This window comes from Adiantum capillus-veneris, chromosome 22 (assembly GCF_014529385.1).
Source record: "Adiantum capillus-veneris isolate H3 chromosome 22, ASM1452938v2, whole genome shotgun sequence".
Classification (NCBI taxonomy): Eukaryota; Viridiplantae; Streptophyta; class Polypodiopsida; order Polypodiales; family Pteridaceae; genus Adiantum; species Adiantum capillus-veneris.
Window position 1 is genome coordinate 147,061,322 of NC_140952.1, and position 23,802 is coordinate 147,085,123.

General features: G+C 47.9%; 1 protein-coding gene across 1 annotated transcript in view; it reads right to left on the minus strand.

Annotated features, from left to right (window-relative positions):
- Nucleotides 1–23,802, minus strand: part of LOC147430396 (Holliday junction resolvase MOC1, chloroplastic-like) — a 118,963-nt gene that overhangs the window by 22,907 nt on the left and 72,254 nt on the right. The window contains exon 3 of the mRNA XM_086494857.1: nt 17,442–17,547. Coding sequence (XP_086350983.1) covers nt 17,442–17,547 — 106 coding nt within the window. The remainder of the gene's footprint in view (nt 1–17,441; nt 17,548–23,802) is intronic.

Below are 23,802 nucleotides of genomic sequence, written 5' to 3' on the forward strand. Positions count from 1 at the left end.
GGTATCAGATTCACTATTTTGTAACAGATTGGTCTCATAGGTCATTTTGGCCTTTTGAAGACATTAATATAACATTTCATTTCATTTCATTTCTCTCTCTCTCTCTCTCTCTCTCTCTCTCTCTCTCTCTCTCTCTCTCTCTCTCTCTCTCTCTCTCTCTCTCTCTCTCTCTCTCTCTCTCTCTCTCTCTCGTGCAGGTGTTCAATGCCAATCAATGAAACAATCCAAGGTAGGTATCCAAAGCTAAGTGAGGGAAAGAGTCCCTCACCTTCAAATATACCTATTGTGGGCAGCTGACCGAGAACAGCCTCCAAAAACAGAGAGTTTTCTCGCGTGAAAATTCGTCCATTTCAAAGGGGAACTATCCCATTGTGTGCGGGAGCACCAGAGACACGCGTAGACGTGGTCGCTCCACCCAAAACGATCCAAAACAGAAAATTATAGCCTGCTGTGTTTTTCTGCAGGTTTAGGGTTTTGCACCTAAACTGCAAGACAACGTCAGGGGAGCCTCGGGAAAGCCTCGGGATGCTTAAACAAGCCTTTGGGCACCTGACAGTGTTAAAACAGGGAATTACAGCACACTGAAATTGACCTGCAGCTCATTGGAAAGCTTCCTAACCGCAAGGGAAAGTGTCCTTGACATGTACTTTTGACCTACAGAGGGTTTTGTGCCATTATGCTGGCGAAATTGGGTCAAAAACTTGCAATTACTCTTCCAACCCCTGCCCTATGTCTGAATTGAGAAAGCCGAGCTCGCTGCTGCTGCCCGCACCCCCCCCTCGCCATCGCTACCCTCGCGTAGCCTCATCCCCCCTCACCTCCTGCGCGCAGCCTCTCAGCCCGCTCCTGCGTGCAACCCCCCGCTTGTTCTCAGCGTGCTGCCCCCCCGCCCACACATGCAGCATCCTGCCAGTCGCCGCCCCCTACCTACAGCAACCCGCCAGCGCCCCCCCCCACACTCACCTCGCGCTGCCTGCAGCAACCCGCCCCTCCTCGCTCGCCTCGCACTCCTCTTACCTTGCTCACCCGTCCCCTTCTCCTTCTTCACGTCGTCAGCCTCCCTGCTCACTTAATTCACCTCGCATACAGTGATGCCCTCGACCACCCTCTCAGCAGTAGACACAGAATGGCGGCTTCTGCTCCACCTCAGAGGGACTCCACTGAAGCCCCCTCACCCGACACCACGGAGCCGACCCTTCGACTTGCTCTTTCGCCAGAAGAGCAAGCGAGCTTGATGGCCGAAGTGGAGCGCTTGCAAGCCACTTCGGTCATCTGTAAGATCAGTGGCACTCGGCCAGTCGTGGCAAAGTTCGGGATTTACTACAGGCCCGTCTTCTCTTCGATGTGGGCAAAATCACTGATGTCCAGATCCTCGGGAGAGGGTACTACCAGGTAGGTAGAGTTCGAGTCTGCAGATATGACGGCCAAGGTGATTTCGATGAGCCCACTCGGCATCCGAGCAGCTCGAGCTTACTTCCGACGATGGCATCATGGTTTTGACCCTACTACAATGGTGCTTGAGGAGGAGGCATACTTGCCGATTTCGGTATGTTTCCCAGACTGAGGAGAGAGTACCTCCCTCTTCTCCCAGGATTGGTTCCATGTTCGGGACAGTTCTGAAGTCTCCGTGCACTGCAACTTCAGTTGTGGCCAAGGCCGCAGGTTTACCTACTGTGCGGGTTCTTGTTCGCGACACACACTCCCTCCCCAAGATGGTATTGTTGCCTCGGGTGAGTGGGGGATGGATCAGACAGAGTGTGGAGTATTCCGGTCTCCCGAACCAGTGTTTCATTTGCAAGCAGATGGGCCATTTGGCGAAGGCCTATCCTCGCAGGAGACCTCGACCCACAGCGCATGCACAACCTCCCAAGGCTGAGCAAGCCAAGCAGCCAGATACATAGGACACACAGGCCGGTACCTCGACAAAGACCAGTGATCAGAACGCTGACGGTTGGCAGCAGGTGCCAGGCCGCCGTCGACAGGGGCGGGCTCGCCCCATTGCTCCCCCTGGTGGCCGACCTTCTGCAGCTCAGCAGCACTAGATTCCGACTAGGAACCGTTTTGACCCCCTTTAGCAGGACCCGCCTGAGGAGGCCCCGCCCACTTCAGCTCCTCCACCACCGTCTCTTCCTTCCTCAGATGCTACTGCTCCGCCTCCTCCCCCTCCCCCACCTCCACCCTCGCCTCCCGCCCCTCCTCTTTCCCCGATGGGGCCCACAGCCTCATCTCCTAACCCCTCCTCCACTCCTCCTTAGACGCAGGGTTCTGGACACGCTTCTGCCGCCACGAGGCATTCTCTTGGTAGTGCTTTTGCTACGAGCCGTGTCGCTCGAGAGGGACAGCCCCACCTGAGGCCGCCTTTTTTTGGTGCAGGCCTCTCCCTTTGCAGCAGTCCCTCGAGGTTTGACTAGCTTCGACATACGTAGACACTGGGACTTCTTTGACTACAACTTCACTCGGTTTCTGGGTGACTCTTCTCCTGACCTGGAGGAGGCTAGCTTTCGAGTCCACGTCCTCTTTCTTGCAGCTAGACGCATTGAGGCTCTCGACACAGCAGTGGGTTTCTCCTTTCCGCTGTGTGGTAGGGATCTCACAGAGTGGACACAGCACACACTGCAGAGTCCTTGACGAGCTCCAAATTCAGGCTACTGAGTTCTCACGCCACCTAGGGGTGACAGATTTGGTGCAGACACTTTGGCCTCCGGCCAAGTTCAGCATGACACCTCCGGATGCAGCGGGTAGCAGGCACATTGTGGTGCAATTGTTTGCTAACACTCAGTGCCCTCCTTGTTATGTATTTGTGCATGAGAATTCTTGGACAGAGGATGTAGCCCCTCGGGCTACACGCTCGGCTTGGGCCTGGGCCGGACAGTCACTTCTTTCGCGCTTGTTTAGAGGTCGTTCAGATGCGGATTACTCCCCATCCAAACCGGCCTCAAAGATAGTGAGGTTGGCTGCTGCGGCACCATCTGTTTTCTCTCACTAACTCCATGAGGATCATCTCATGGAATGTGCAGGGATTAGGAGGGCCCCAATTTCAGCGTCAGAGGGGTCAGCTACATCAGGAGCTTCAGAGATGCCTTGTGGGTGGTGAGATTGACATTCTTATGCTACAGGAGCATCATCTTTGTTAGAGTCGCACTCGTCGGTGTGGTCAGATTTTGCGTGGACAATATGAGACGTTTTGGTCAACTGCTTTTAGACCTGGAGGCATCCAGGGTGGGGTATGTATGACTATTGCGGACTCTTTGCTGCAGGCCATCGTGGGCAGAGGGATTATTGTGCCACGTTGGGCTCAGTGGATCACTATGCAGGTACAGGGTTGCCTCATGGGCTTCCTGAACATCTACGCGCCCAATGTGGCGAATGCACGTGCAGAGTTTTGGTCACAGATTGTTGAGGCTCTGCTGTAGGCAGAGCAATGGCGCATTGGGGGTGACTTCAACATGTTGGAGGATCCCTTTGACAGGATTGGAGGTAGCTATACTACTGTGCATGGAGTTGAGTTGGCAGCTTGGGAGAGGTTATGTATGACTTTGCGGGTTTCAGATGTGTGGCAGCATTCTAGCTTTGTGAGGCCACCTGGCAGCCTTGGCCTTCTCTCGTTCGAACCGTAGAGCGGGAGGAGTGAATCTATCTCGGATCAATCGCTTCTACACTACTGATCACTTCTATGACTCGGGTGGGTCAATTAGCATCCTGCCTGGGACATCTTTTTCGGACCATGCACCAGTGATCCTCACTGTGACAAAGAGACAGAGGAGGGGGAGTACGATGCTACGCATCCCAAAGAGACTCTTGCTGGAGAGCGAGTGGTGGATCTTTGGACAAAGGGCTTAGACTTGCAGGATTCTCCTGGTGACAGAGAGGCCTCTCAACTTGCTCAGCTTAGTCGGCTATTTCTCCAAGAGTCTTCGGCTCGCCTGGCTGCAGCGAGAGAGGAGGAGCAACGTCTCTGACGAGGCGTTGCTTCCTTGCAGAGGATACAGGAGCAGCATCCAAACAGTCCTTGGTTGGAGGAGCAGTTGCAGCAGGCTTGCCAGGAGCTCGGCAGCACAGAGGAGAGGCGCCATGAGTTTGCTTTCCATCGACAGGCATCTCAGTGGACCCAGGTCGGGTGACAAAGTGACAGGCGCTTTCTTTGAGGCAGTGGGACCCCGGCATACGCATGCAAAGGTCAGCCAGTTGAGGAGGCCCGATGGGTCAGTTTCTTCAGAGCCAAAGGACATGCATACAGTTGCTACTAAATTTTACCATGATCTACTGTCTGTAGAGCCTGTCAGAGCGTCAGGATGCATGCAGATAGCAGGTGTGGGCACAGATGCCTTGTCTTGTGACTAAGGAGATCCGCCAGAGGCTTGAGCTGCCTCTTCTGCTATAGGAGCTACGCACGGCCCTTAGAGCACTTCCCAGTGGTAGTTGTCTAGGTGAGGATGGTTTGACTCCCAGCTTTTTCTTGGAGTACTGGGACTTGCTTGGCTCAGATCTCTGCAACACTTTTCAGTACATCCTTCACACAGAAGAGATGCCTGACAGCATGAGGGAGGGCCTGATTTACCTCATTCCCAAGGAGGGTGGCTCCTTGGATGAGATTCGACACTGGCGGCCCATCACCATCCTACAAAATCCTTGCCAAGGCTCTTAGTTTGAGGATCCAGCCACTTCTAGAGAGCATTATACATGGGACACAGACAGGTTTTGTCAAGGAGCGTACTATCCCTGACAACATCTTTACTTTTTGGGAGGCTTCTACCCTTTGCGTGGCTCCGTGGTGAGGATCTGGTGATACTTCTTCTCGATTTAGAATAGGCCTACGATAGAGTTGATTAGAACATTTTGGAGGGCACTATACGCAGGATGGGGTTCTCAGATGCTTCAATCAGAGGTCTGTTAGCTCTGTACAGACGGACACACAGTGAGGTACTTTTTTCCGGAGGTAGAGGTGATCGTTTCATGCTCACACGTTCGGTCAGACAGGGCTGCCCGCTTGCCCAATTCCTCTTTCTATTCTATGTTGAGGCAATGAGCAGGTTTTTGGTTTTACAACAAGTTGGTTTACGTGGCTTAGCGCTTCCTATTTGGGGAGATGAGCTACTGGATGCTGAGCTTGCAGACGACTCAACCTTATACTTGGATGGCCAGGAGGCCAACCTTCACAGGTGTGAGCAGGCTCTTAACACCTTTTGTTGTACATCAGGTGCATTGATCAACTAGAGAAAGAAAGTGGCTTTCTCGAGTGGTAGTGCTCCTACGAGGAGCGCCTGAGACAGCCCCTTGTTTGAAACCCCATGGTCACCACTCAGAGAAGCCACTTGGTTGGTAGTAGGCCTCATGTTTCCTGGGGTCCCATGGCAGAGGGTCCAGCACGCACTCTAGGTGATTGGCTACGGTTCTCAGGCTTGTAAGAGGAGCTTCAGAGCATCCAGCTTTAGGGCATGAGAGGGGTGCAGAGCATGTGTCAGGACATCACGAAGGTAGTACCAGCTAAGTGGCTCACGCTTCTCGAGCCAGCAGTGCCCAGATGGATGGGGGCCTTCACGCGATTGGAGGTTCTCATTGCAGCTCGGGCTTGCTCATAGACTGTTCCCTCCCTGTTTTTCGAGCTACAGGTGAGGGACGCTTACACCGACTTTCAGTAGAGGCCCCACAGGTGGCAGAGTGCTGTTTTCAGAGGATCCGAGTGGTGGGCATCTGTAGGAGGATTTGTGTCATAGATCCTAACTCAACAACTCTTGCCACTGGCCATTGGAAGCTGTGGGCTTGGGAGTGTTGTCCATTGGCACGAGTGCACTGGGATCTTGGGGAGTGGTTTTGGAGGGCCCCTTTCTCCTCAGCCGACCACCCAGGTGTCCCTTTCTTTCAGTACACTGTTCGTCTGGGACTTGTCTCCAGAGCAGCAGATTACTCCCCTCCTCCAGTCCATCAGGAGGAAGTTGTTACATTGGAGCTCCACACAACTTTCTCTGGCTGGCAAAGTTGTAGTGGCCAACCAGGTGTCGTTGGCTACTATGTGGTACATCACTTGTTGGATCTTTTCGAGTTCTTGCATCAACCAGGTAGAGAGGCTGATTAGGAACATCCTTTGGTCACGACGTGACGCTGAGATAGCCCGGGCCAAAGTGGCATGGCAGGTGAAACCGGCCCATGGAGCGGTAGGCGTTGGCTTTAATCACCCGAACTTCTTTACTTTAGACACACACATAGAGCACTTTGCAAAGGAAACATGCGACGGGAATTAACAGTCAAGTACACACACGGCTTGGAAGCTAGAATGCTCCGAGCAAACGCCGACAACCTGTAGGCCCCAAAATTGGCGCCCCTTTCAGTATTTCTTTATACTTTGAGAGGGTAAATTTACAAAGTAGAGTCCTGGGAATCCTTTGTCTATATCCAACTAGATACCACTTGATTTGGCCAAATTTCGGTAGCGTAACAGCCCCAAAACTTGTGCGAAACCAATTCCACTGCTGGAACTCACTTCCACTGGCATAAATCCTCTGATTCCTACCAAAAAACAGTAAATTCAGCACGCTGTATTTACTGGTTTTTGCCCTGTTTCCAGCCCCAAACAGTCCCCTAAATGTCCTCTGCCAGTGGGGCACTATTCCCAATGGTGCTGGCGTCCGTATGGCTGAAAAACAGTCAATTTACAGCGCATACACAGCGCTGAAAACGCACCTGTACGGTGAGGTTATGACCCTCACCGGTGCCTGCTTTGGAGTAGCAGCTAGCTACCCCTGTTCCTACTCAAGGAGGCCTTGCCTCAGCACAAAAGCATGAACCCACACAGCTGTACATCAGTCAAATGAAGAGCCCTCTTGTGGGGCATCACATAACTGCACGTAGGGGGGAGAGAGAGCAGTGTGTAGTGTGTAGGTCATCACGCCTAGCACCACACTGTACATAGAGAGGAAAGCAAGCATTCCATAGCTCTTAACCTGTGAGACAGGTTCTCAATGAAGCATCCCCCCAGCGTAAATCGAGCGCCCCCTCTGCTGCCCTTGACCTGTAATGCATCTGTGAACAAATAGATGCAAAAAGGGGAAGATTTCCATGGCTGCCAAAACCCGCGTATCATTGAAAACGCAGCAAAACACCCCTATAAACACGCATCTGATGCCTTCCAATGCTGAAAATTAGCTCCTTAGTCTTAGCTAAAGTCATGGGAAGCTAAAAAATGGAGAGAGATGGCTGAAAATCATAGTTATCAGCCTCCAAAACTGCTCCAAAAAGTCAGTTACGAGTTCTGTTCTCCCAGACTTGGTAAATTGACCAAAAAGTGTCACTTGGCACTCATGCATGCAATTTCCCCACATTGGGCTTCCTGCTTAAAAATCTCTCAACTGGTGCATCAATTGACTTTGTAGCAGAGTAATAAAATGTTCCCCTACAAATTTCATAGCCCAAAATAGCAGTTCCCTAAATTTTAGGAGATGCTTCCGTTGGGCTCCCATTGGTCATCTGACCATCAATGCCCACTGGGACCGCATCCAAAAGTGCGATGTAACCGAGCTGTCGGGTACTTTCCTTTGGTGACCCCATCTTGACATTATGCCTTTATTGAGTTCACTTCCTAGTATCCACCAACTTGCTAAGTGCGACGGGGGGACCTACATGACCTTGCACTAAGCCTAGACATCCTCTTACTATACGAATTCCAATGCCGACCAACTTCCCGTCTAAGGGTGAAACTACCATTCACATTGGCCATACAATGTCCGACCATTTGCAACTTCAAAAAGAGGGTCTCAAAAATTAAACAAAAATCATTGGAAAGAAACCAACAACTAAGGTTAGCAGTTGCCACGTCCTCGTGACAGCAGGTCATCATTCTTCCTTGTTCTCAGGGAGGGTCGGGGATCATAGACCCAGCACAGCAAAGGAGAGCCCTTCTAGGGAAGTTTATCGTCAGAGGACTTCTTCTAGGGAAGGAGCCGTGGAAGGAGTTTTTGCTTCAACGGCTTAGTGCTAGACTGCCTCAGGTTGAAGGCCCCTGGCGACCTTCAACCAGATGGATTTTCACAGAGATGCGCAGAGTTGGCTTGAGCAGGAGACTAGAGGACCGCTTCGCTGTGAGTCTGCTCCGATCTTGGGAGCAGCTGAGGAGAGGCCTAAAGCAGCGCCAACCTACTTGCACGAAGGAGCGCCTGAGACAACCCCTTGTTTGGAACCCCATGGTTAGCACTCAGAGAGGCCACTTGGTTGATAGTAGGCCTCATGTTTCCTGGGGTCCCATGGCAGAGGGTCCAACACGCACTTCAGGTGACTCGCTACAGTTGTTAGGCTTGTCAAAGGAGCTTCACGGCATCCAACTACAGGGCATGAGAGGGGTGCAGAGCATGTGTCAGGACATCACAGAGGCAGTACCAGCTGAGTGGCTCACACCTCTCGAGTCAACAGCGCACAGATGGATGGGGGCCTTCATGCGACTGGAGGTTCTCATCGCAGTTCGGGCTTGCTCAGAGACTCATACCCTCCCTGTTCTTCGAGCTACAGGGTGAGGGTTGCTTACACAGAGTTTCAGTAGAGGCCCCACAAGTGGCAGAGTGCTGGTTTCAGAGGATCCGAGCTGTGGGCATCTGTGGGAGGACTTGTGTCATTGATCCTAATCCTGCAACTCTCATAGCAGCCACAATACGGGACGGTACGTTCAATACGCGGTGTACAATACGCGTACTAGACGCATTTGTGAGAATCAAAAATAAAATACGACCAATATGATACTTTAATAAGGACAAGTGAAGCTGGTTCTCAATGACTCTTCAATGTTTAATCATAGCATACATAAACAAGCACCATGAAGCTCTAAAACACACTTGATCAACTAGCAAAAGTCATTAGAATAGAATACGTTTTGAGCAAAAATAAGATAGAATAGAAAACGTTATGAGACGTACTGTACGTTTCAATACGGGATGTCCCGTATTCTAAATAAAGTACGCGTATTATAGCTGCTATGGCAGCTCTTGACACTGGCCACAAGAGGCTGTGGGCCTGGGAGTGTTGTCCACTGGCACGAGCGCAGTGGGATTTTGGAGAGTGGTTTTGGAGGGACCCTTTCTCCTCAATCGACCATCCAAGTGTCCCTTTCTTTCAGTACATTGTTCGACTGGGACGTCATATACTAGCAACACGGAGAGAGGCTCATCCTACTGCAGCACCTCATTGGCAAGAGGAGGGTCTCACAGCTGAGTTCTTGGCAGCTTTTTGGGAGAGGTTGTGGGACTCCGGACAGCCGCGGTGAGTCACTTTGTTCCAGTGGCTGGTTGCACACCTAGCTACAACAGTTGGGAGTTGGCTTGTACATAGTGGTCTCTGGGCAGCATGTGCAGCTTGTGACCATCTTGTGGAGAGTCAACGCCACTGTCTTTGGACTGTCCTTTGGCACAGCAGGTTTGGCTTCATATTCTTCGGCTGATGCCATCTCTTTCCACAGTTCGGCAGTACACTTGGGGAGCAACTGCTTGGTCCACTTTCACGAGCCCGACACTTCAGTTTGAGCTATCCTCCACGAGCAGAATGATAGTGATGCAGAGGGGTCGACCTACACTCCAGTCTGCTACAGAGCTTACTCCACAGGAGTGGTGCAGTGAGAGAAAGGAGTGTTGGGAGCTCATCTGCGGCCTCACACTCTGGTTCATATGGCGGGCCCGCTGCTTCCGCATCTTCGAGGCTCACCTTGTACCACCAGCAGAGACAGTTCGGGATCTTTGGCTAGAGCTGATCCATACTCTCAGAGGACAATTAGAGAGACTCCACGGCAGCTACGCGGCTCACCTTGTACCACCAACAAAGACTATTCGAGATCTTTGGCTAGAGCTGATCCATACTCTCAGAGGACAGTTCGAGAGACTCCACAGCAGCTCCGACCGCATACAGGAGCGTAGAGAGGCTTTCCTTCGACTTTGACGCCCTGGGCCTTTCTTCACCATGGTCCAGGGTGTGCTCAGATGGCACTACTGTCCACCTATGTGGCTTTTCCCTCCTCCCATCTCTTCATTTAGCCTCATTCTACATATGTTGTGTTTTCATTGGGAGAGTCTCCCCCTCATGATTGTTGTAGCCCTCTCTTGTAGAGGTGGTTGTAGCCCTATGGGCAATTTCATTAACTAATAAAAGGATCTTTTTCTTGGAAAAAAAAAAAGTCATTGCCTGTCACAGGGTATAGAAAAAAGAATATTCCAAACTTAGTAAACATAATCACCAACTCATCCAAGCCTTGGTATGCTACAACAAAGCACATGTTTCTTAGTGAATGGAAGCAAGTATCTCAACATCTAAGGGTTAGATACCAAAGGTAAACGAGAGGAAGTAAACCAACTATTCCAAGCACCTAGGTTTACTGAAACCGGCCCGTAGGGCGGTAGGCGTTGGCTTTCACCCGAAAATCTTTACTTTAAACACACACACAGAGCACTTTGCAAAGAAGACCTGTAAGGGGAGTTAACACTTAAACACACACACACGGCTCGGAAGCTAGAATGCTCCGAGCAGACGCCGACAACCTGTAGGCCCCAAAATTGGCGCCCCTTTCGGTATTTCTTTATTCTTTAGGAGGGTAAATTACAAGGTAAGGTCCTGGGAATCCTTCACATGTATCCACCTAGATACCATTTGATTTGGCCAAATTTCGGCAACATAACAGCCCCAAAACTTGCGCGAAACCAATTCCCCTGCTGGAACTCGCTTGCACTGTCGTATACCCTCTGATTCCTGTCCAAAAACAGTAAATTCAGCACGCTGTATTTACTGGTTTTTGCCCTGTTTTCAGCCCCAAACAGTCCCCTAACTGTCCTTTGCCAGTGGGGCACGATTCCCAATGATCCTGGCGTCCGTACAGCTGAAAAACAGTGAATTTACAGCGCATACACAGCGCTGATTTTGCACCTGTACGGTGAGGTTATGACCCTCACCAGTGCCTGCTTTGGAGCAGCAGTTAGCTACCCCTGTTCCTGCTCAAGGAGGCTCTTGCCTCAGCACAAAAGCATGAACCCACACAACTGTACATCAGTCAAATGAGTAGCCCTCTTGTGGGGCATCACATAACTGCACGTAGGGGAGAGAGAGAGCAGTGTGTAGTGTGCAGGGCATCACTCCTAGCACCACACTGTACATGAGAGGGAAAGAAAGCACTCCATAGCTCTTAACCTGTGACAGGTTGCAAATGAGGCCTCTCCCAGCATAAAAATCAGCGCCCATTTTTCTGCAAGAAGAAAGTTCACCAAAATGTGACACTTGGCGCATTTTCAAGCATTTTCCCGTTTCGGGTTCGCCGCTTAAAAATATCCCAACCGACGCGTCAGTTGACTTCGCGGCAGAGTTATAAAGTGTTCCCGTAGTCATACCGGAGGTAATGACGCGAACACATTTCACGGCCCAAAATAGCAGTTCCCTAAATTTTAGGAGATGCTTCCGTTGGGCTCCCACTGGTCTTCTGGCCATCTATCCTCATTGGGACCGCATCCAAAAGTGCAATGTGGCCCAACTGTCGGATACTTTTTGTTGGTAGTCCCACCTTGACTTTACGCCTTAATTGAGTTCACTTCCTAGTATCCACCAACTTGCTAAGTGCGACGGGGGGACCTATATGATCTTGCTATGAGCCTAGACATCCTCTTACCATACGAATTCCAGTGCCGACCACTTCCCGTCTGCGGGTGAATCTACCGTTCACATTGGCCATACAATGTCCGACCGTTTGCTACTTCAAAAAGAGGGTCTTAAACAAATAAAATAAACCCCATTGGAAAGAAACCAACAACCAAGGTTAGCAGTTGCCACATCTCTGTGACATGGTTAATAACTGCCACGTCCTCGTGACATTTACCATAGAAAATGGAAGCAAGTATCTCAACATAGAGAGAACAATACGCAAAGCAAGTAGCCGTGGCCCCATAGTTCCCAAGTAGTCTCAAGACCAATCAGATTATAGTAACCAGTCATTTAAAAAAAGGCAGGCAATCGATAAAGACTCCACCAAAGCCATACCATACCCTAACAGTCAAAAGAAGAATCCAAAACAGGTTTTTTAGGCAGAATGAGAAACAAGCACAAGGCAGCCTTATCTTTCATAGGTAATAGATCACATTTTGAAGGAATACAAGTTCTTTCCTCATGTGTTTTGACATGTTTGAGCAATAGTACATATTTATGGACAACCCACAAGTGCTATTCAAGCCAATTTTTCAGATTTCAAAGCTTAGGCCATAGTCCAAAAGGGCAACGCTCAAGAATTGAAGGGCATGCTAGGGCCTATCATGGAGAAGTGAAAGAGGGAGGAAAAAGCCTATCACCCAAAGAAAGTACACGACGGGAAGTATAGTATGAGTGCTATATATACATCAAGGTGGCATGTAGGAAGAATGCAGAATGAACCACTAAGGAGGTGTGTAGTGCAAAGTGATGTGTCCGTCATCCAGACTGGAAAGAAGTAACGATCTTGCCCACGTCCTAAGGAAAGAGTATCTACACCGCTCCCTGACTTGGAGGACCTTGCTAAAGTATCCCATTGGCTGCGAAGAGTCTACAACAACTCATACCAAATAGATGTCAAGGTGGTCAATGACGGATGAAGGCTATCCCCATAATGTGAGCACAACAAGATTTCCACATAGCCCATAATGGGATGCTACAAATCGTAGTAAAAACCACATCCCGTGGATGAAGGTCAAACTAATGTACACTAGCAGGAAGCTTCTGGAGAGTGCCCCATCTATATCCCAAGTATGTGAGCATGAAAATCGAACTTGGAGGAGAGCCCTCAAAAAATGTGTTATCCAAGAGATTGCAAAAGCCATGCATTTGCACCACGTCACAAACCCATCGTGAGTGCCCACTCTAATAAGCAAATAGCATACCACCCTCCACATTGGCTATGCATTTGGGTAGACCCATGAACAATGGCATGAGGATTTCTATTGTAAAATACATCTCTGGCAAGTTGGGTCATGGCCAGTGCATGAAGCCCAAGGCCCTACACGTAATCTTGCACATGCAATCATCCTCATGAAATTGCATATCGTGAGGTCAACCCTGAGGCTCCATATACGTGATCAAAACTCAAGCCGAAAAGCAGGAGAAACAAGTTGATCTGACCATAGGTCTAACTGACGTGGACGGGAAGGAGGGTGTTGTGCCCTTGGAAGGATCCTCCTCCAAATGGAAACCGTGTATTCAAAAGAAAGAAAGAGGCTCCCCATCAATCTAGGTACTTGGGGTACTTTGGGTTCTTGGTACTTGGTATTGCTTGCAATCTGCGTATAAGAAGGCTTTTCTCTTACCCAAGCTCAACTCCTTGTGGGTGTACCCCTTGGTAGCCTTGCGCTCACACCAAGCTTGCTTTTTCCCACCTCACGTCGATTGGCATGTCGCAATGTGCAAGGTCCGCTCTCAATGAGTGGAAAGAGGAACGAGGGGAGATTGGACAACACCTTTTCTAGGTTACCTATCACTCTTCAAAAACATAGATTAGAGAGATAGACACGTCCAAGTGGTCTTGGGTTATGTGCAATCTCCAACAAGCAAAAAAATTTATGTGGTTCTTTATGGCTTAATAGCCCTTAAGACAGAGCGATGAAGATGAGATCGTGTCGGATGTGCGATTGGCCGGTGAGAGTGGTTAATAAGCCTGGGACACGGACACGAAGCTTCTTTGATAAAAAAAAAGTTTGTTTCTTGAGCGATGATACCGAACACTATGTAACAAAAAGGGCTCCACGTGCCAACGGAAAAGAGCAGACGAGACAACTTTAAGCATTTCAAAACAATAGAACGGAAAGAGAGATGCACGGCACACAAGACACGCAGTGGCAGAGTTTGAAACCGGCCTGTTCAATCCAAAAAGGGCGGTAGACTTTACTTCAAACCTTGATTTAGCTTTCACCCATTATTAATCGTCTATTGTACCTGTACTTTCAAGACACAACAAAGGGGAGAGGGATACAGGCTGCTAGATTGCACCTGTATGAGTAGACGGACACCAGATTGGCCCCTAACTTAGGCGCCCCTTTCGGTATTTCTTTATTGTTCAAAGGAGGGAATAAACGCTGTGGTTCCTACAAGCTGCCCCGCACAAACTCGGCTGAATTTCCACTGTTCCAGCCCGATCCCGGCAATGGAACCATGAAACCGGCCTGTTCAATCCAAAAAGGGCGGTAGACTTTACTTTAAACCTTGATTTAGCTTTCACCCATTAGTAGTCGTCTATTTTACTTGTACTTTCAAGACACAACATAGGGGAGAGGGATACAGGCTGCTAGATTGCACCTATATGAGTAGACGGACACCAGATTGGCCCCCAACTTAGGCGCCCCTTTCGGTATTTCTTTATTGTTCAAAAGAGGGAATATACGCTGTGGTTCTTTCCAAGCTGCCCCGCACAAACTCGGCTGAATTTCCACTGTTCCAGCTTGATTTCGGCAGCATAACTGTACTAGAACCCTTCACACTCAGTATTCCCACGCATTGGCCGACCTTCCCGACGCATACGGGCGCTTTGCAAAACCTGGCGAGAATCTGCAGCACGCTGAATTCTCGGTTTTCAGCCCTGAAAATGCACCAGATCACCTGTACAGCGGTCCCCTTGCGTCCCCGAACCTCCTGGGGGTATTAGGGTCCGTTTAGGGCCAAAACCCTAAACCTGCAAAAATACACAGCAGGCTGTAATTCACTGTTTCGGGCTCCGTTTCGCGTGCCGGTCGCATCCGTAGCAAGTCCTCGAGCTCCCGCACCTGTAGGGCTACTTGCCCTTTGAATCGGACGAGATTTCTGGCGTGAAACCTCTCCGAATTCACCTGTACCTGCGGGGGGATTAGCCGCTAGCTAATCCAGTACCTGTGCAAGAGGCTCTTGCCTCGGCAATCGCGCATGAACCCACACAACTGTACATTGGTCAAATGAACAGCCCACTAGAGGGGCATAACATACTGCCAAAGGGGAGAGAGAGGGCAGTGCGTAGCGTGCAGGGCATCACTCCTGGCACCGCACTGTGCATAAGAGGGAAAGCAAGCACTCCATAGCTCTTAACCTGTGACAGAGACTTGCAAAATGAGCCTCCCAGCTATAAATCACGTTTTTGCCTTCTCTATAAGTAGTAAACTGGCCTCAGAGTGCCAAGTGTCACTCATTTGTGCATTTTCCCGCTTTAGACCCTCGGGTCTAAAAATATCTCACCTGCAGCCTCTGTTGACTTGGCCACAGAGTAACAAAATGATCCCCATGTCAAACTGCACGTAATGACGCGAAGACATTTTCAGGTCCCAAAATAGCAGTTCCCTAAATTTTAGGAGATGCTGCCATTGTATCTTTCTAGGTCATCCGACCCTCTTTGTACACTGCGGCCACATCCAGAACTGAAATGTAGCCTATGTAGCAAAGGATTCCACTTTGGCTAGTCAATGACCCCACTTGGCTAACCATAGTCCTTGTCCAACCTTAGTGCTCTCTTGCCCTCAGGCCTGGACTCCCTCTGGACAGTTCCACACTAGCTATGCAATGCAGGGCAGTTAGATTTCCCGAGGGGTGTTTCCAAAAAGTGAAAGTAAATAGATAATAAGAAAGAAATCAACAAAAAGGATAGATAGTAGTCACACGCTGGTGACAGAGTTCCACCTCAAGAGAGCACTGGCCCCAAATCCTAGTGCCCCTTTCCGTGTTTCTTATATTGCTTCAACCCAATACAATGTTGGTGGCTTTGCTCTGCATCTGCTCCCGCAAGTATGTCAGAGAGGGAGAGTCAACCCTTTATAATTAAACGCCCATGGACATTCCAAAAGCAGTTACAAGAAAAGCACAAGATTAAAAGCATCTAATCTCCAAAAGCTGGCGCCTAGCAGGCTGCAGCGTAAAACGCAAAAATTCTTACAGTTGCCATAGCAAATCGTGGATCTGTCCGTATAGTGCCATGTGGCAGTTAGCGTAAAATCCGGAACGTCCATACAGTAGCTACCACGTCAACCAGTGTCCACGGAAGTCTTTAGAGGGTATGACTTTATTTTAATATCTTGGGCACCATAGGATGGGACCCAAGACTTATGGGACACCATCAAATGGGGTTCCATAAGTCAAGAGGACTTTAAACTCTTTCAATGTTTGGCCCACCCGGCGAGGAACTGTAATTGGTGAGAAATTCTCCTTCTTTGGCTGCTTCTAGGGTTTAGGCCCCTTGGTCAAGATTCTGCAAGTTGGCTAGGGTGAGGCTCAGAGAGCCCTAAGTTCTAACCCGCTGGGTCTTCAATGGCTTGGCAAGTCAGTAGTTTGTGACACAAAGCTCTGATACCAATGTAATGTGCAGCGGAAGTGATTTGTGGTGAATGCTCAGGATGAGTGCTCAATGCGTACTCAAGATACCTTTACTGAATGAGAGAGTTCCTTTTACGTCATGAGAGATGTGCAAAGACTAGAGAGAGAAGAGAGAATAATACTGTGAGTTGGGGGGGGGAGGAGAGAGAGAGAGAGAGAGAGAGACTAGAGCCGGATGGGGTCCCAAACCCCCCTCCAAGGGCCCCCTTCTCTATAGCTAGAGAGGTCTTTGCTTTAGATTGCACAAATGTTGATACGAAGGTCCTAGATGCTGAGATGCTAATGAGGTCTTGTTGTAGGTGCTTGGATCCGAGGCTAAGGGCTGAAAACTAAAAATGTTGGGCTTGCTTGACTTGGATCTGTAAACTGATGAAGAGACTATGGCTGAAATCTATGATCGATAGTGCTTTAGGGCTGAATGCTGAAAACTTTTGGCTTATCTGCTCCTACGCAGCGAATCTTCAAGCGCTAGGGATGCGGGAGCAAAAACGCCAATGCTGAAAACAATGGTCTTGTTGATGGAAAAACGCCGAGGCTATGGTGCTGAGGGGCTGACAGTCCCTAGGGTACTGCTTGTACTAACTTATGCTTGAGAAGTGACCCCTAGGGTCACTTATATATGGAATTAAAGCTGGGTCGAGCAATACCAATAACCACAATTCATATAATACTGGCTGAATGTCACTTATTAATAAGCTAATAACTCACTTATAAGAGGTGCTTCACATGCAAGTAAATACCTAGGCTGGGATACTGATGCTAGACTATGTGAACACTCCCTAGTGGCTACACCTAGCAGACACTCGTTGTGCTCATCTGCAATCAGCAGGTATGCAACTAATCTAATTGCCTGACATCTACGTCCTACGCACAGGCTCACAAGGGTGTCAGAACAATTCCTCGGTTGTACTAAACCCTAGGAGTAGGAGTTAGCTTGTTCACATGCACATAGAATTAGATGTTTATGTGACACTATCTGTGAGTTAGAAATGTAACTAGGATCTAATGTCAAGTGCTTTGTTCTATATAGCATCAAAAATCTCTTGTACATTTAAAGAAAACTTAAAAATCCAGTTCTACTTCAAATCTTGTAGATAAGTGAGACAAAATTAACAAAATGAAGTACAAGTAAATCATTGTACCTTTAGGTGCACTTAGTTCTTTAATTATGTTTGCCAATGAGCTAGGGTCATGCCGTCTTCGATATCGAGACCCTACCATGATGCGTACAGTTGGCACGTCAATGACCTGTGGTAGAATGCATTGCTCATGTTGTCAAATAGGAGAAACACCACAAAGTAGTGAATGTAGTGGCCAACAATTGAAACTTCTCTAGATATACACGTATAGAAATGTAAGATAAGCACTAAAATTCATGCAATAATCAAAGAAAACCTTAGTCAATCAAAAGATCTTCGGAGCATTTGTCAAGAACTTCCACTACTCGAGCTTGAAAATGTGGAGACTCTATTAAGCAAAAATGTCTCGTATACCCTGAACAATGCTCTGATATACCCTCAATTAGTAATGTAATATTTTTAGTTACGGCAGATAAATGAAAATGATTTTTGTGCACACAGAATGAATTTATAAATTTATTGGTACCAATTAATTATTTAAAATAGACAGGTAAATTTTTGAGTGCAATGTGCCATTTGGAAATTTATTTGTGTTCGGATAGTATGATAAGTAGAACAATATTAATATTTTTTATTGTGGTCGCCCAACAAAGTGGTCGGCCGGACGCAGACAAACTAAGTCAGAAGAGGCCAAGAAACAACAGCGTTAGCAATGCTCTAGATTGGTCAAAAATCCGAGTTTTAATGCTCGTTTTTAAGTGTAAAGTTCAAAACTTTTTAAACTACATGGCCGGGTCAATCAGAACGCTGCCAAGTTTAATAAACATAAAAAAAAACTTCTAGCGTGAGAAATGGGAAAATGGGCTAGCATTTGCGCTCTCTCTCTCTCTCTCTCTCTCTCTCTCTCTCTCTCTCTCTCTCTCTCAACGATTTCTTGTCTGGTGTCTGTGAAGGGCGCGCAGAGGCCACGCAGCGCACGGCATAGGTGTAGGGCAGCCCATAGAGCTTGTGTGCGTCCTTGTAGGGAATAGACGCACTCAGAAAAGCGCAATACAGGCTGCTCACACAAATTTCAGCACTCCGATGAAGTCCAGAAACAGTTTTCAGCCAAGAAGTACTCGTGCAGGTACCCCCTACACAAGCAAATAATAATAGAAGCTTCTTCCTCACAGGAAATTGACCTAGCCGTTCTCGGCTACAGGTATGATAAATTTCAGCCAATAGGCTTAGGAATACATGCATTTGTTTATGAATCATTTTTTTATGCTGATCATGACTTGGCACGACACTACCCGCAGCCAGGACGGAAGCACAAGGATCAGCATCCAGCGTTTTCACTCTCAACCTCAAATCAGCGTTTTCCACCCAGTAAAATCTCTGATACTGAGGGCTGAAAACGCTAGACACTAAGGCTGAAATCGCTGGCTACTGAAGGCTGAAAAACTCTGATACTGAGGCTGAGATCGCTGGCTAATGAGGGTGGAAAACGCTGATGCTTTAGGCTGAGATCGCTGGCCTCCCTGACAATCTTTTTTTAATGTAAGTTGGAGAACTACTAATAAGCGATGCTTCGTATGCAGCCATTACCTAGGCTTGCTACTAATGGTACTGTATGGAAACACTCCCCAATGCCCACACGTAGCAGACATTGGTTGTGCTCATGTGCAGTCCGAGGGTATGCAACTACTCTAAAGTGCCTGGACATACACGTCCTACGTACAGGCTCACAAGGGTGTCAGAACACGTCCTAGGCTGTTCTAAACCCTAGAAATAGGAGTTACAGCTTGTCCACATGCACACACATTAGATGTGCACGTGACATCCCCCCCCTTTCAAGGTGAGGTATTGGTACCGAGCTGCATGGCTTCCTTGTAGTCTGCCAACAACTTGAGATAATCTGTGAAAGAATCTTCGTTGAACCCACACTGCCTCGTGGGTGCCTCGATCCTTGAACTTCAAAAAGTACTGCCGTGCTTGTTTCTTTGAGCCATGGCGAAAACGATGCAGCAAAATCTGCTCCGGCTGCATGACTTCAGCTTCGTCTATGATCTCAAGTTCATCCTCTTCAAAAATGTTCTTTGGGGGATCTCCTTGAAACAACTTCGACCAAGAAACATGGAAAACATTGTGCATTGATTAAGAGTTAGGCAATCGCATTTTCATGGACACATCATTAATCTTTTTAATGACTATAAATGGACCATACATCCTAAAAGACAACTTTGGACACTTCTTTTCTACTTGCTTAAGACGATCCTTCATGATTCTAAGATAGACCCAATCCCTTTTCTTGATAGTAATATCTTGATGATGCTTATTAGCCTATTGTGAATAAGATTCCTATGCCTTGCTTGACCGAAGCTTCACACTCTCAGTAATCTCGTCCAAGGATTGGCTCTCAGCATTGGCATCAAGCAACTGACTGACCGATCTAGTCAACAAAGATTGGAACAGACAGCCAAATGCTGCCTCATACGCAGTTCTACCAATGACACTAGAATAGGAGTCGTTCAAAATTGCTTGAACTAGTGGGAGATAATGCTCCCAATGAGACTGTTGATCATGCACATATGACTTTAAGACATCGAAGGCTAACTGATTGTAGATCTCAGTTTGACCATCGGACTGTGTCTGAAATGTAGATGAAAAGTTCAACTTAGTGCCAAAATTTTCAAAGAGCGCTTGCCAAAAATGTGATGTAAACTTGGCATCTCTATCTGATACTATTGACTTTGGCAAACCACAAAGACGATACCAATGCTTAATGAACAAACGTGCTACGTCGTGCTGTGAATGTGGCCTTACAAGGAATCAACATACAAAACTTGCTGAAACAATCCACGATTGTTAAACACTGTGTTTTCCTTGAATAAAAGCTACGTGGAAGATTAGTCACAAAATCCATGGAAATGTCCTGAAATGGGCCTTGGGGAATAGGCAGCGGCATCAAAAGACCCTACTGCTTACCCCTAAGGGCTTTTACTTTTTGACAAATGGAACATTGTGTGACATACTTAAACACATCTTTTCGCATTCTAGGCCAATAAACAAATCTTTCTATTTTTTTTAGAGTGCTATTCATGCTCTGTGACCACCCGTGAGTGCATCATGTGCATCGTGCAATATGGCTTGCCAAAGAGAAGGTAACATACAAAGACAATGACGAAAATATAAGAGACCCTCACGAATGAAATTGTTGTTGTGCCCTTGGGAAGCAAGAGCCTGCAACGATTGCTTACCAAACTCGAAATCTGCATATTGATTTTTCATGTTGTCAAAAGATACTCCTTGAATGGAGACTGTAGAGCTCGACTCAAGAGCCAACATCTATCCTTTGCAACTTAACGCATCTGCAACGGGGTTATCTTTCCCAAGAACATATTAATCAAACCACCAAATTGCTCAAAAAACTGAGACGACCTTGCCTGGCGATCACTCCAATGTGCACTACGCATAGACTATAGTCACTTGAGGGCTTGATGATCAATACAAACAAGAAAATCTCTACCATACAAAAAATGCTTTCAATGCTTTAGAGAATGAATGACAGAGAGGAGTTCCTTATCGTACATAGAGTAATTCTTTTCTACACTGTTTAACTTTCTACTTGAGAGATGTAACTAGACGGCCATGCTGCTGAAGCACATCTCCTATGGCGACGTCTCCAAACCTCAAAGGGATCATCCCAAGAGGCAAGGATAAGACACGGAGCCTTAATCACCGCAACCATGAGAGCTTCAAAAGCCGCAACGACTGCCTCGGGCAAGACAACGCGCTGTCGGCCGGTCTTAATCCCTTTCAAAACATTAGTCATTAGTGCAAAATTTTCTATAGGTGCCTGACACAGACCTAAAAATGAACGCACATAATATGTTGTTTTGGGAAAATCCCAATTACGAGCATGTTCTACTTTTGCGGGGTCCAGCTTGACACCGTCTGAAGAGATGATATAGCCCAGATAAGCAACCTCGGTTCCAACTAATGAGCTAAAATGTTCTCTACATCCTATTCTGTAAGGTGCAGTGGAATGAATGTTGTATTTTCTCAAGATTAGTGATCTTTATTGCTCAAGGTTCCTTTTAGTTCTTTAGGGAAAGAGAGAGCTTTCTGTCTTATGGAGAGTGCTATGATCACGAATAAAGTGAGTGGATTGTGCGTGCAAGTGAATGAGACTGAGAGAAGGAGAGAGAAGAGATACGACACCCGAGAGGTTGTAAAACCCTCCTCCGAAGGCCCCACTATCGTCGGCGAGAGTGGTCTACTTTGATTGCACAAAGGTGTACAATGCGAATGCAATGGATTGATGCAATGGGACTATGCCGATGACGACGACGGTGGTGACGACGACGACTTGATAGCTGAAATCTGAGATCTTCTAATCGCTGAATTTCGGGACTGTTTCGGTGGCTGAAAATGACTGTTTTGGCTGCGTTTTCTTGGGCTAAAGATGGGGGAACTTCTGCAACCAATCTGGGATGTATCTGCTACCTTGCTAAAGGCTGAAAATGCTGTGTATCTGCGGCAGGTTGGGGCTGAAAGTCAAAACGCTGCAGCAATGCAAAAACGCTAGCTTGGCTGAAATTGCTGATGTCAAAACGCTGATTCTGTTGATGCTTTGCAATCCCAAAAACGCTGGGCTTTGGGGGCTGCCTGAAGGGGGAACAAACGCTAGAAAGGGTTGGACTTGATGGCGATGGTTGATCCTGAGAAAAGGCTGAGGATGGGAACTTGCCCAGCGAGGATGGGGATCCAAAACGCTGGAGGTGATGGGGGGTACTGCTGAGAAGTTGCCTGTTGAGCGGGAAGCTCCTACTGCCTCTTCTCCCAAAAAGTGCTAACTTGGGTTTGCTTATATATTAACTTAGCAAAATTGCCCTACCTACTTTTGTTGGAAAGCCACTTAAAAATAATAAGTGAAAATAACCAATAAATAGGAAAATAGGCTAAATGCACTGGAAAATTCCCCTAACTGATGCTAATGGATTCTGATGGCAATTCTGATGATCATGCTGTGTGCAACCGGAGGATATGCATCTATGCTAAGTGACTGGGCATGCACGGTCTACGAATAGACTCACAAAAGTGCCAGATCACTACTAATCTAAACTTGATCGGACTGATTGAACCCTGCTGTGGTGTAGCTTATCCACGGACACATAGGGTTGGGATGTGTCACGTGACATCCCCTCCATTTCAAAGTGAAGTACTGGTACCGAACTGTATGGCGTCGAGGGAGATCGCCAACGATCCGAAACAGGGAATTACAGCCTGCTGTGTTTTTCTGCAGGTTTAGGGTTTCGCACCTAAACTGCAAGGGAACATCGGGGGGAGCCTCGTGAGAGCCTTGGGATGAGTGTACAGGCTTTTGGGCTCCCGGCAGTGAAAAACAGAGAATTACAGCCCGCTGAATTTCTGTGACAGCTCACCACAAAGCTTCCAGATATCGAGGGAATCCGTCCTAGACAGGTGTTTTTGACCTACAGGGGTTTTTGCGCCGTTATGCTGTCGAAATCCGGTCGAAAACCTGCGTTTTCAGCCCTCGCCAGGTTTGGACAGCTTTGTGAAAGCTTGTGCTAAGTGGTCGGATCGTCTACCTTAATTTGAATAAAGAAATACCGAAAGGGGCGCCAGTCTTTGGGGCCTACAGGGTGTCGGTCTCGTGTGCGCAATGACATTCTAGTTGCTGGACGCAACTGTGTTCTCTTCCCTTCTCAGTGCTCTGTGTAAAGTTAACAGGTAATTGAGATAGTACCGCCCTGTACGTTGTACGGGCCGGTTATATGGTTCCATCGACGGGATAGTCACTTTTTCTTCAAAAAGTGCAACGTGGATTGTTGTGGGTGAAAGCAACACAGAGCTTGTCGATATGGCAGAGAAGAGAGACCAAGTACCTGAAGAGGGATCTTCCTCACATGGCACAGAGAAAATTCCTTCAACTCTTCAAGAAGAGGACAGTTTGTTTAGAACTCAACTGCGTTGTTGCATGGACATGTTTCAGCAGTTGGCTAACAACCCAAGGATGCAGGAATTCTTACAAGCTCCGACACAGGGTTTTCAGCCTCCTACACAGGGCATGACTGAGCCGTTGCAGGAAAAGGAGATTTCCAATGCGCAGAGGACTCATGATGCTCGAGGGAAAGCCCATGTGGTTGAGCAACTAGCGGTGTCCAATGATCCAAAGCAACTTGCTTTAGCTGGACAGGAACCGTTTGTGAATGGTCAAGGGAGCAATGAACAGGCTATGCGTCAGACCCTTCCATTACCTAATACTTATCCTGATTATTTTGGAGGTGGTTCAGTGTTTCAAGCTATGGTTGGACCTTCCACAGGTTATATGACAGGGAATGTGTTCGGGACAATGCAAACAGGCATGGGTAACCCTATGTACGCGAACATGGGTGTCCAACCAAGTTTTCAGGGTGCC